Source organism: Watersipora subatra, chromosome 3, assembly GCF_963576615.1.
Source record: "Watersipora subatra chromosome 3, tzWatSuba1.1, whole genome shotgun sequence".
NCBI classification, from domain to species: Eukaryota; Metazoa; Bryozoa; class Gymnolaemata; order Cheilostomatida; family Watersiporidae; genus Watersipora; species Watersipora subatra.
Genome location: NC_088710.1, coordinates 53460031 through 53473754, shown reverse-complemented (window position 1 = coordinate 53473754; position 13724 = coordinate 53460031). Strand labels below are relative to the sequence as shown.

Sequence of the window (13724 nt, the reverse complement as noted above, 5' to 3'; positions counted from 1 at the left end):
ATGCGTGTAAGCAGCTGTTTCATTAGCTAGCAATTATCACTACCCGTCTACATTGTCTATATTGAATGGGCGCAAAGGCAGCAGAAATAATATCACATTTGGTGCGATGGCTGAGCAACCGCCTTCAGACTCGCGCAAAAACCCAAAGTCGTCTATGAATGAGGCAAAAATTGATAAAACTGGGTTGCTCTCCTACATTCGAATTGGCAGCCAGAGGAGGCCTAAAGACTACAGCTCTAGTCCAACTATATCCAATCCATCAGGACATTATATTTGGGACTTTCTCAATTGGGGGTAAGGCTTCTAACATTGCTATATAGTCATTTACCTCTCCAGAACTTTTAATATATGTACTTGTAATCAAATCCTAAATGTATAATTAGGTCGGTAGCACCAAATCTAGGACACATCCTAGATATAAATTTTGTAATGGTTAAATAGGAAGTTAACAGTTAAAAGAAAATACTACGCAACAAATCTGTGCTAATTTTCTTGTCTAAAAATGCTCTTCTAATTTATTCATTTAATTGTATGAACGAAAACTATGAATACATAATTTTACATATTTACTTATAATCAAAATAATTATGATAATAATCAACACTCTGTGAAGCAAACAATTTAACTTCAAAGGTTTCATCTCACAGACATTATACAGAGTATAATATTCACTTTCACTAAAAATGCTGTGTTTGACTAGCCTGTGTTCCCCATAATAAGGCATAAAAAAATTATGAAGAATCTGTTGGATTGATTTTAGACTAACAACACCTTACGGCTTAGAGAGGCTGGCTAATGTCAGCCCTAACAACAGGGATATAGTACCTTATGCTGACATGGATCAAGGCAGGCTATTTGTGAGAGTTTCTGTTCAAGATCGTAAGTGAATAAAAACATGCTTCCTTTTATTAAAACATATTTAATAGCATATGCTTTAAATTTTAATATAAGTAACTTTTTGAATTAACCAAAAACCTTTGACACAGAGCGCAAATGCATTATTATTATTTTTGCCCACACAGCCTGATTTGATTTTGTTGATATCGGCCGGTGAAATAAATTTAAGATAAACCAAGTTTGTTTAGGCAAAATTACAATGAATACATAAAAAAAAGTGCGATAAAAATAGCAATGAAAATTGCGCAACTGCTAGAATCCCAAAAGTTAAAATTTATTTTGGATCAACCTGGAAAAGATAAAAATCTATAATCTAGAAACTTCTAGGTTGAACGCCTACACCCATGTCAGTTATGCAAGACCAAAGCTGCCAACTTGCTAGACAATCATGTCAATGATACAAATAGATAACTACATAATCTTGTGTGCTAACAGACTTTTGCACAAAGATCTTCTCATTATTTTAGTAGCAACATTGCAGCTGGCCTACCAGGAAGGTTTAGCGATGTTACAAAAGACACAGATGAGAGTTAGTAAGCTAAAAGAAGAGAATGAGAAGTTGCAGGCTGCCATCAAAGACTGGTCATTACAGACAGCAGAACTCACTATGGATAACGCAGAGCTTCAGCAGGAAGTAGGCAATCTGAAGAGGGAGCTAAGAACAGGATCAATCTCGATAGATGAGCACAAAGAGCTGATGGATTTATTGTGCCAGTAAGTAATAAAATGTTACTTGAACTAGAACTGTTACTAACCAGTATCGAGCATGCTGTGTCTGCAAGCTAAGGTCAATATTGGGGTTTTGTTAGCTGATGAGGTAAAAGAATGTATTGTTGTGTTACAGAAACGTATGCCGCATGGTTGGAGAGTCAGCATCTACTCAGGCCTGGCAAGCATCAGCATTCAATGACCTCCTCAAATTAGTATTTTCCTTACCTGCAAAGTTACAAGAGAGGCTAGCTTATGTGTGTCCTAACTTTGCGAAGCTCTTGGAGACCACCGAACCAAAGACAGTTGTTTTTACTGATGCAAAGATCAGTATCGAACGAATCCTACGGGTTTTGCCACCAGACATCGAATGTTGGATTGTAGAGGAACTAGCACGCAAACTGAACAAACGAAAAGGCACTTTACAGCTGTCTGACTCGATAAAATTCTGTGGTGTCGAACATCGCGAAAAGCCACTTGCGCCTGGTGGTACAACATCGGCACAAAGAACATCTATCCTATTTAGTGAGGAAAGCTCCAGTATTTCAGCGCCTGACCTACCAGCAAGAGAGTATTCCTTGAGTGAACTAGATTTCACTGCATTACCTATAAGGAGCTCTGAAGATCCAGTGAACACGACAGCTAGTGCTCTGGATAGGTTGGATTCTCTTGTTTCAGGCACCTGTGACAACTCTCCAGAGCAATTCTCTTCAAAGGATTGTGACTCGAGGACTAAGGCTAAGATCTTTAGTGCAAAAGGGAAAGATAATGGACAGCATACTTCAAATGGAGATTTCAATACGAGCAAGACCATTTCTCCTCATGTTGAAAATGGTAAAGATGAAATTCAAAGTAAAAACACTGCTGCGGTATTTCTCCAAAATGGCCGCACAGACACAGTCTACCCTGATGTTGTTATCAACAACCAAACGGAGAGTAGAAACAGTAGGAGCTCGAGCATGGGTGCTCCGCTTGCTCATAGCACGCCTCTAGACACTCTCTCAACAATAACCAATCCGAGACAACAGATAAACTTGAAACCTTTAAGAAAAAGAAAAAAACGAAAAATTTCTCGCTGGAATTTTGCAGCGAGAATTTGTTCCTCGGGCAGATCAAACACAATGTCTGACAGCGAAAGCATGGACTCCTCTGTCTATTTACAGGCGGTTCATCCTAAGATGAAGATTCCAAAACGCCATGGCAGGCCAACAAATGGACATAGGTGGCTGTTCAAGATAAACAAACTATAAATTATCAACTCATTAAGGGCAGGATGGAGCTAATTGCATGCATGGCGGTACTTCATACGCTTATTACCATACATCTAATTGTTGCGATGGTGATTTTATTGTACTGTAAGGCCATCGTTAATCAGCGTGAGTAAATACGATATGCCTTAGCATAGGATTTTAATGACCTAAAGAGTTGTATATCATCGTGACTATTTCTTCAGATCTTGCTAAATGGCCATCTCAAACCAAACACTGATATTATATTGTACAGCTGGATGCACAATAAATGTAAGTGATTAGAATATTTTTTTACACTCACGAATATCAAAAGTTGTCTGCTCCTACAGATTCCAAACTATATTTATTTTCAGTTGTGGTTTCAGGAAGAAATGGCATTTGTAAATTTAGAAGTACAATGAAACCTTCCTGAGCTAATGAGTGATGAAGTCACAGACAGCAGAGCCGATGTGGAGGGAGAATTGAAAGACAAATTATGCACAATACAAGATATTTGCCCACAACTGTGTTTTCATGCTATTATAGCTATCAACTCTTACCCATTCATTTAGCTGTAGACACAGTGAGGACGTATGTACTTCCTGTATTCATTAATTCGATGGACAAGAAACCAATTATTTAGTGGTGTGTAAAATAAACTGGATCTCTTTGTTGGAAAACTAAATTCTCATGTACAACATTGTTACTCATAGTGAATTTAGTCATTAGCTAGCTATAAATTATATATTAAATTAACCCACACTTGTCTTGATTTCAAATATGTAAACCAAGCAGCTGTAAAGTTATGTTTTTGAATAATTATGTAGGATAAATTCTGAACATTTCATCCTTTTAATAATAGAAAATAACAATCTGTACAGATATGATCACACCACATACATTTCTATTCGCTTATTTCAAGTCCTATACACGTATATGACTTGAAATATTTCAATCCAAATTACAAACAATACCAGTTTGAGAGGCGAGCAACACAGGTATGCCGTAAATATTAATACAATAGGAATAAAATGATCAGCACCAACTAATCATCAAACCTTTTAGACCGAACAGCTGAGATGTCAATCGAGTTCTTTTTCGGCTGAGTAAAGCCAAGTCCAAGACCTTTGGCATTCAAACTTGTGAATCTTGCCTGGTCGAACTGTTGCTCAAGTCGGTTCTGCAGTTGAGACTCCCTCTTTTTGTCGAGTGCTGCGTTGAACTTGGCAGCAAAAGGTTTCGGTGACGCATTCGAGTTTGACAAGTTAGTTTTATGCGAGGCACCAAAGCCACCCATCAATTTAAAAAACTTATTCTGTCTGTCCGAGTTGCCCAAATCGGCAGTACTCCACTGACCCATAGTAACCGCTGCCGGTTGTACGGATTTGGCCTCATTTTCTGATTCTGTAGCCAATTTCCGATTGCGCCTTTTATTCTTTTTCTCTCTTTTTTTGGCTTCAGCATCATCCATGGCTGCAGTATCTCGTGGAACCAACTCTGTCTCATTTTCTAAAAATAGATTTTAATAATTCCCAACCATATCAATACAAACAACTGAGATCGTGGCACACTCCTGCAAAATTTAAAAAATATCACGCAGTACAATACAATGTTATTGTCTGTGTTATTGTCTGTCTTCTCATAATGCTATGTTTTATTCTCAAGTGCTAATAGAGATTTTAGAATTTTCCATATCATCAACTGGCTAAATTTACTGTAAAAGTAAACTTTTGGGATTGAGCATGTTATCAACTAATACAAACCCCTGCAGCCATTTTATTGATTATTGAGAATAACTGAGAATCTTGAAAACCAATGAGCTATTCATGCAAATGTCTATGAGTTCAACTGCACTGTTTGATCTTCTGGATAAATATAACAATTCTTGTCTGTTTCACAGTTCAGCGACTTCATCAAATACAGATATCTATATTAATAGCACGTTTTCTTTGTGTGTTTGTCTGTTAGTCTGCGGAACGCTATGTAGTTTCACTTCTTTGGCCGATTTCATTCAAACTTCATACAAATATACTCTGTTCCTTCTGCCACATCACCAAAAATATTTGGTTTTAAAACTTTATCTGGTTTCTGAGAACTTTATCTGGTTTCTGAGAACTTTATCTGGTTTCTGAGAACTTTATCTGGTTTCTGAGAACCAGCCGCTTAAACACCCACCTACAGGCCATTTGATTGAAAATGTGACAATATCCCAAGCAACGCCGGGCTTACCGCTCGTCTATATTAAAGCTTGTATAATATGAAAAATCTGACTTGACAAGAGATCTAATACACATTTTTTGAGAAAGAGTGGACACTGTTATACCCAGCATAGAGATCAAGTATTGATGGTAGTTAGCAAGAGGTTCAAGTCAGAAACATATTATATATGATATTATAATATAAAAGTATTATAATATTAAAGTATTATAATATAAAAGCATTATATATAAAAGTATTATAATATTAAAGTATTATAATATAAAAGTATTATATATAAAAGTATTATAATATAAAAGTATTATAATATTAAAGTATTATAATATAAAAGTATTATATATAAAAGTATTATAATATAAAAGTATGATAATATAATAGTATTATAATATTAAAGTATTATAATATAAAAGTATTATAATATAAAAGTATTATAATATAATAGTATTATAATATTAAAGTATTATAATATAAAAGTATTATAATATTAAAGTATTATAATATTAATGACTGCGAATTTGTAGAGAATCTAATAACTCACAACGTACAAAAGAACTAAAAGAGAATCGTAATGCGTTATTTCCTACCAGAAAGGTTCAGTTCCTCCATCACTTTCTCTTTACTCTTCTTCTTTCTCTTTTTAGATGATGATGGACTACAGCCGTCTTCTGCACCAGTAACTTTATTTAGTCATGTTATTAATTGAACATTGAAGATTAATTAGAGATAACATCTCTATGTATTATTACATGTCTGTTCAAAGGCGGGGAATAAGATGTTTGAATTGTAACAATGCGCTGTTAACTAAGGCAGGTATTTAACAGAAGAGATGAAAGAAAGGATAGTTACTAAGTTCCTACCAGGAGTGCTAAAATCCTCAACATCATCTTTAGTTTTCTTCTTCTTTTTAAGGGAGGCTGAATGACAGTCATCTTCTCTGGCTGCAACACCACAAGTGATTCTATTGTATTATTAATCCGCTGCAACAATTCAGCTAGTTGTTGCAGCGGATTAATATAATATATATTATATAATAAATAAATTAATATAAACATAATATATTTATATAATTGCCCAATATATTGTGCATCCAAGAGTAAAAAGTCTGATTTGATGCAAGACCTCAAACCCCATTTTTCGAAGCTAAAATACAGAATATTGAAATGCACGATATAAATATCATGACTTTGTGAAAATAACTTCAAGCATTTAATAAATAGGTAGATAGTATACGTACTACTTTCCATCAATAGATAAATATGAACTTTATTATCACCAGTCAATGTCATTCAAAGCAAATGTAACGATAAAAAAATTATAAAAATTGATAAATTAAAATTATTGAAAAAAAGAAAAAGTACTTTTTGCATAACTCTGTTCTATAATGTAAAATGGCAAGGCGTTTGTGTCTGCTATAAAGTGTTGCACATTTTCTGAGGAATTAGGAATGTTATGGATGATCAGGCACAATGGAGATACGATTTGAATATTTTAAACAGCAAATATGCTACTAATCGGTTAGTTGTTGGTTATTACTAGTAGTTTCTGTGGGGAAGTAGGAATATAATGGATGGTCAAGCAGATAAGAGATGCACTCTAAGTAGTTTAGACAGTGAATATTTAATAACACAGTTAGCTTATTATCACTAAGGGCACTTAGATGCTGATCAGAACTGTAAATATCAGGGTAGCATAACCCTAAAACATTATTTGTGAAAGTGTTCTAATTTCTTTTTATCTGTTTTTCAATGGATTCAGAGTTTATATCAAACAAACCTGAACCAAGTTTCTATTTACAGTCAAACTCCTACAAAGTTCATTAATTCCAAAAGCTGCTCCGTGTATTAAAACTATCACATATTGGACCAAATATTGCCATAAGAGAAAGCAAGCAAGTATTCCTCACTAACACCCATTATCTTAAGTCATTATCTCCACTTGTTCTACAGCAACTTCTGTAACCACATGCTAACTCTATCACGAGGTTTACAATTAAGAGTGGTCAAGGTAAACAGTGGAGAAACTTGTTATTTAAAAAAAAGGATCTATGGTAAACAGGAACTTAAAGATGTGGTTGCGTCAAAAAGATCGATTTAATGAAATTAAAACCAATAAAAAGGCTAAAACATCAGCTACAATTTGATGTCATTTTCATCTTTGTAGACTAACCCTGTCCAGAGATAAATGCGTTTGAATGAGGCCATCTTTTAAAAAGCTCAGATTCCAGCGGGTGCTTCATTCGTGACGTAACCAGTGATACATCTGAAAAGAGTCCACATGCGATAAATATAAGATCGCTTCATTAGCCAATCATCAGCACGAAATTTTTATATAGGTCGTAATAAATGTTATCACTTGTAAGACGCGTTGTCTGTGATCTCAAATTTAGGGATTTTACTCTATTATTAAATCGCATGGACATCGATATTTACTAAATTAATTAACACCGTTACTTTAATGAATTACTCGATCGACACGTTTTATTGACAAAAAACAGAATTGTAAAAATTACTATAAAGTTACTGCGGAGGTGACTCCGAGTTTTCTAAGCATCAGGTGGTTAATGTGCTACAGGGGAAGTTAGGAGAATGGAGGTAAATTTATCTTTTACTTTGAGTCTCTTATAGATATACTGTTGAGTTTACATTCAGATTATGTTTCCCTGTTTGAGGTCATAATGTAATTTCCTGTGCGCGTGTGCGAGATACGTATGTACGGTGAGTTCTTGATGGCTTCTTTTTAATCCATAGCATCTGGCAATACAATGGCTTAGATTCATGAATATTATTCTCAAGGTAATAATTTTAGTACTCATTAATACATGTACTAATTAATAGAATTATAACTTTTTGCTTTCACCAATCATTTTATAATTTTTTATCATTTCACCTAGCTATATTTGCTTTAAATTTTCTTTCGCAGTTTTAGCTAGTATATTAGATTTATGATTTGACATTAGATGTTCACTTCTCACTTGTAGAAAGTGAAGAAAATCGATTGATCAATGCACATCTTTAATTTCCAGAACCAAAGCTTTGAATCGTTGGCTTGGCATACTTATGCTTTTGTTAAACATTTATTCGTTTTTAAAATTACACTCGCAACCTATCTAACTCCAAATTTGAAAGCTTTCAGTACATACGCGTTAGAATGACATATCTATGAATGACATATATTTATTGCATTTGTTTTACTGATTACAGGATGTTTATGTGGTCTCACCCGCAGAAGCAGCTTTGTCAGTGTGGAAACTGCCATAAATGGGAAAGAGAGACTTGAATGTGTGCTGCATAAACCATGATATGTTTTGTTTGAGTTTGCTGCAGTAGACGAATTTGTCCTATTGTATGAGCTGTAACTATGTGAGTGGCCTCGACTTGGACAGATATTTTTAATAAAAGCTTTATGATGAGATGAAAATCTTTTGCTTGTAAAAATTATGTAATAAAATAATATTGTTGAAGATAATGCAAAACATGATTTGCAGAACATTAAATACATCATAGCCCCGTTGACACCTGTGCTGAAATCTTGTCTGATAGATGAATTTATGAAGTGCAATCAGAACTGTATGGACAGGCACTTTGGCATAGTCCGACCATTTGTTCAGTACTTGAATCGACTAATCAACTGTGACCAGTGAATTTTTTCTACACATTGATACCAATAATGACTCGATAAAGTTGACAGTCGACTATACAATGTACATGACTTTTAGGGATGTAGCTGGTTTCGCAACATATTCTTTTCAAAGACGCGGTTTGCTTATTTTACTTAGTAAGAAACTAGTTTTCGGTGTGAGCAATGATATACAGCCCCCTCCTAGGATAGGCGGTGGGGATAATGTGAGCGGGGCTTTGGGGGGGGGGCTGTACATCATTAGTGTAGGTAACGACGGTACTGTGCCGATATAAAGACCTTGTTCTACATAGTTTGCTTGACAGAATTACCGTAGACCGGTAGAATTGGTAGTCGGTACTGAGATGTTTACAGAGCATTTAGAAGAAGCTAATATGACAAGCTTGTAATTTTCCTTGTTTGAGACATTTGAGACATTGGTAATAATGTATCTGTAGCTGGATTTAAAATTTTATTCTAGCCAACACGAGCAAATACAAGATAAAATATATGCCGATAGAGCCGCATAGGACTAGACTTTTATCGCAATAGCCGATGTGAATACAAGAGATAGAGACAGGTTGTATCACGCGTTACATCATTTTGGGCAAGTCTGAACATGCTTTTTTGGCCTGAGCATTTTTACCGCAATCAAATTTTGTCGATTTTAATCTTCAAATATCTTGACAATGAGATTGCCTAACACAACAAATAATATATCAACTGAGAGACAAAGAAAAATACTTTCTTTTAAAATCAACTCAAATTTGACGCAACCACATCTTTAAGATATCGCGTCGTTACTAAACCAGCAAATGTTATTAAAATCTGATACATCATAATGCATGAAAGAATGATTGGATACAAGAAGAATTACAGAGGAACAATTAAAATCTAACCAGAATCTACCAGTTCTTTGTCTACGTTCTCTTTATTCTTCTTTTTCTTTCTATGTATAATAGGACACTCAACATCGTTATCTGAAACATAACAAGATATTATAGGTAGTTCATCATATTCTCAATTCACGACAACGAACCAATTAGATATGACGTCTTAATGTTTTGGACCACATTTGTTATGAAACCAGAATGATCGCATTATTGTATGTTATCAAGTAAGAGCCTTGTTGTGATCTGGGAACTAAAATCAGCAAGGGCAAACAACTCTGAACAATCACGGAACCAAAGGTACTAAGTGATTTCAGAACTACCAAACATCAGTGTTTATTGGAGTAACATACCGGTAGTTATAATGTAGTAAGCCTGATGGTTAGTCTCTCATGCTGGTACAAATGACAGTAACCAAGGGCTGCCTATATGCAATGCTATCTATGCATAACTACCTTATGTGGCATCAACACATCCTAACATAGAGCTTGTGTTTGTAGTTTGCCTATTCTTAGAAGAAATGTAGCTCTAGTAAGTTTGTCTTGTCAAAGCCATTTAAGCAGACCTTACTGGTAGCAAATATTCTAAAGAGACTCGACTAAGTATATCAATTTTTACTATAATAAAAGCCCTGTCCGTCTGTCCAAAGCCACGTTAAGATCAATAGGAAAGAAGATTGCACCACACGGGAATCAAACTCATATATTCAGATTCCCAGCCAAGCACACTACCATCTGCGCTGCTCGACTACTTTGCTGCATTGTGGAATAATTATGCACGTAGATATTACATAGGATCTTGAGCTGCCAGCGTACTAGTAATAATAATAGCATAGGATAGTCTTAATAGGTCAGTAGAAGACCTGATTAGATCATCACAGCCAAACCAAAGCACCGTCATGTTACACTTGCAGCCTGTTTCAATATAGTCAAATGAGTACCAAATTACTTTTCTTTATCAAAACATGAAATATGATATAAAAGATGTTAAAATGAAGAGCTTTGTCTCTTAGCACATACATGAACAATTGACTTGATCAATTAATTTAATGTATAAATGCTCAAATGTTCCCTTATATTTTTAGAATAAATACAATTATTCTTAATTATTTTTAAGTAAAGGATCTCCTGAAAATCTCCATCAAAATGGTTGAATAAAAATTGGCTAGAATAAAAATTGAAATCAGAAATTTCAAACGAAATTTTTTCAAGCGTAAATACAACTTCTGCACAGTAAAAATATCGAGTGTTGCACTCAATATTAAAGAATACACTTATTATTACACGTTATTAAATACACTCACATCAAACAATAAGAAGGATAAGAATTAATAAGATAAAATACATATTATTACATCTCACAATTTTTAGAGCCTGTCCCAGAAACAGAAAAAATTAAATCATATATAAATCTGTATAGAACAGGTAAGCAGCGTCTGGACTAGAACTTACATAACATAAGCCTTTGACCTATATATACATCCTATATCCAAAAACATTGTTGAGCAAAGCGCATCGAGGCACGCGAAAGGAGCTCGAAAGCTGTCATCAGTATGTCAAGTATCAGTATCTGTCTTACGTATTTCAGTAATAATGTAAAACAAGTACAGGCACTGGGTAAAGAAAAAGGCAAAAACTGAAAAGCTGCATAAAAGCTTCTTACCAGAAACACCACAATCTTTAGCGGCATGCTCTTTACTTTTTTTCTTTCGAGACGATTTTGGACTCAAGTCAGCATCTGCAATTACAGCATAAGAATGATCTAATCTTTACTATAATAGGAGTCGTGTGCCTCCGTCTGAAGCCATCATTAGAGGTTAGGAAAAAAGTTTGTTTTCAATGAGAATCAAATTGGTGACTTTCCGCTTGGTAGACAGACACTCTACCACTTGTACCAATGGATTGCCTTGCTGCATTTTGGTATGATTGTACGTATAGTTATTACACCTGACAATATCTCAGAGTGCATAGAACTGCCAGGGTACTAGCTACTACAGCAAACAGATTAAAGAATATATCTGTCGAGATTAAATTTCCACAATAGTAAGCGCTCGAATAATTACAAATATGTCACGTTTGGCTTCAATCCGCGAATAATCTTTACTAAACTTTAATACAGATCAACAATTTGTCTATTTGTGTAAAGAAGCCAATCATAATTTAGAATTAATGGTTTTATCTCATTCATCTGATTTTCAATTTTTTCCCTTCAAAATTTGAGAATTTTTTTTAGCATGCAGTTATTGTTCTCTCCATGAATCTGCTTAAAAAGCTGGTCAAGCACTCTGATGACTAAATCTTTGCCAGCCTGGCTTTGGATACGCTAGGAGAAGACACCTTCCATTTACCTGTGTTGATTGCTGGCTGCGACTTTTCAACAAGTAATCGCAACTGTAATCCATCTGCGGTACCATAAGTGGGAAAACAACACATATTCTCATTTACACAACTACTTCTTGTTTTTCTCTTGGTGGTTACCAGTGCAAGGTTTTGGCTTGATAGAAAGTAGGCGTGAGACCTTACTTCCTTGCTGCCATCCTAATAAGTTACCCATTTCAATACTGTCCTCATTTGCAAGCACCCTGTGAGACCTATATGATTTCCTACCACATTATAAAAATCATAGTTTGAAAAAACTGCTTTCTCTGTGTAATTCCAAGGTTTTTATAAAGGTTGAAAAATGCATTTTGCAAAAACGCTGGAGTTTCCATATATAGATGGGTTTCGCAGTGTGATTTTTATAATATTATAGGAAATAATAGTGAGCTTATAAGAATTTTGCAAATATTAGTAGTGTACCAGATGGTTCAGTATCTACACCCTTAATTTGAGCACCTGATCTAATCTAATCTGAGCTGCCAAACTGATCGAACTGCCAGAATCTACTGTAGCTATGGGCAGTGTTTTAGCAAGAGACAACATACTATTTTGTTACTTACAATCAGAAAATTGCTCAATGATCATCTGAATCTCTCCAGCCAATCAGGAGTCTACAGGTGAATTTGTTTTACTACCAAGAATTAACATAGCTGGCAAAATAAATATCTAATCAGGTTTCCAGTTTTGTGTACCTAAGTATGTAAAATGTGCTCATCGTGTGTATATGCTGCCAGGGCTATCAAAAAGTCACACAGTCAAATACCACAGGATAACCGTCATGAGCAGAGAACAAACATCGACTGAGAAATTTACTATGAGCAATCTTAACATTGGCCTTTAAGGTTCACTACAACTTCTTACCAGGAAATACTGGCATTTAGTTGCTGATGACGTACTCCTCCATGTTGTACACAATTTCATCTGTGAATAAACCATAAATGCTTCTAATATAAGTGTCCATACAGCTGATAGCCTAGCAACACACCTCCGTACGGCGCTGCAATGCAATCGTGGAAACATCTGTGTGGCTCCCATTCTGTCACAATTCATGATTGCTGCTTGAAAGTGAAACACACATGTGATGCGCCATCTTTGTGCCATGGAAACGGTCGTAGCTAGTAACAGTGTCACACTTGTGTACGAACATAGGTGTCACACAACCATCGCTCCACTATAGCACCCAATAAAAATATGATCTGCTTGTCGGCCCAGCATAGCCCTTCGGCACTGACTCACCCAGGTGTCCCTACGCTATCACTGTATGGATACTTAGCATATATAACTTTTACCTAGCATGCACAAGGTGTTTATAATTCATGGCCATGTCTTGTGTCATATTGTGTCACACTTGTAGAAAACCTGTTGTTAGAGATCAACAAGTACAGATAAACTTCCTACCCAAAGTGCAGGAGTCTCCTACTTTATCATCTTTATTCTTCTTTTTCTTCTTTTTAGGCAATGTTGGATTGCAATCATTATGTTCAACTAAAACAAGTTAGGTAATGCTATTTATTTATTACAACAAATCAATTAGATATGAGATCTCAATGTACGATTGCATATCTGTTCTGATCCAAAAATTAGAGTTCTATTATTTTGCGCTGTTAAAGGTTAACTGACAGCACAAATTCTTATTGCATTATTAGCAGCGGATAACATAACAAATTGAGGTTTCAGTAATATTTTTGCGTAATGTTGACTAAATACCAGGTTTTATCAACAGCTTCAAGTCGCGAAAATTGACAGAGATATTCACAATCTTTGCAAAATATTGACCGGATGCTGTATAA

At 35.1% G+C, this 13724-nt stretch overlaps 2 protein-coding genes across 2 annotated transcripts; one reads left to right on the top strand and one right to left on the bottom strand.

The window, feature by feature from the left end:
• Positions 1-106: 106 nt before the first annotated feature.
• On the top strand, positions 107-3500 carry LOC137390728 (uncharacterized). The gene is made up of 4 exons (XM_068077051.1): positions 107-294; positions 761-879; positions 1365-1611; positions 1742-3500. The coding sequence occupies exons 1-4, from the start codon at positions 107-109 to the stop codon at positions 2853-2855; spliced, it is 1668 nt and encodes a 555-aa protein (XP_067933152.1). The 3' UTR covers positions 2856-3500.
• A 174-nt stretch (positions 3501-3674) lies between these two features.
• LOC137390301 (lysine-rich nucleolar protein 1-like) lies at positions 3675-13425 on the bottom strand. Its single transcript, XM_068076635.1, has 6 exons — positions 13333-13425; positions 11219-11293; positions 9566-9646; positions 5909-5989; positions 5636-5716; positions 3675-4343 (listed from the first exon to the last, which is right to left on the bottom strand). The coding sequence occupies exons 5-6, from the start codon at positions 5655-5657 to the stop codon at positions 3880-3882; spliced, it is 486 nt and encodes a 161-aa protein (XP_067932736.1). The 5' UTR covers positions 5658-5716; positions 5909-5989; positions 9566-9646; positions 11219-11293; positions 13333-13425; the 3' UTR covers positions 3675-3879.
• Positions 13426-13724: the final 299 nt, after the last annotated feature.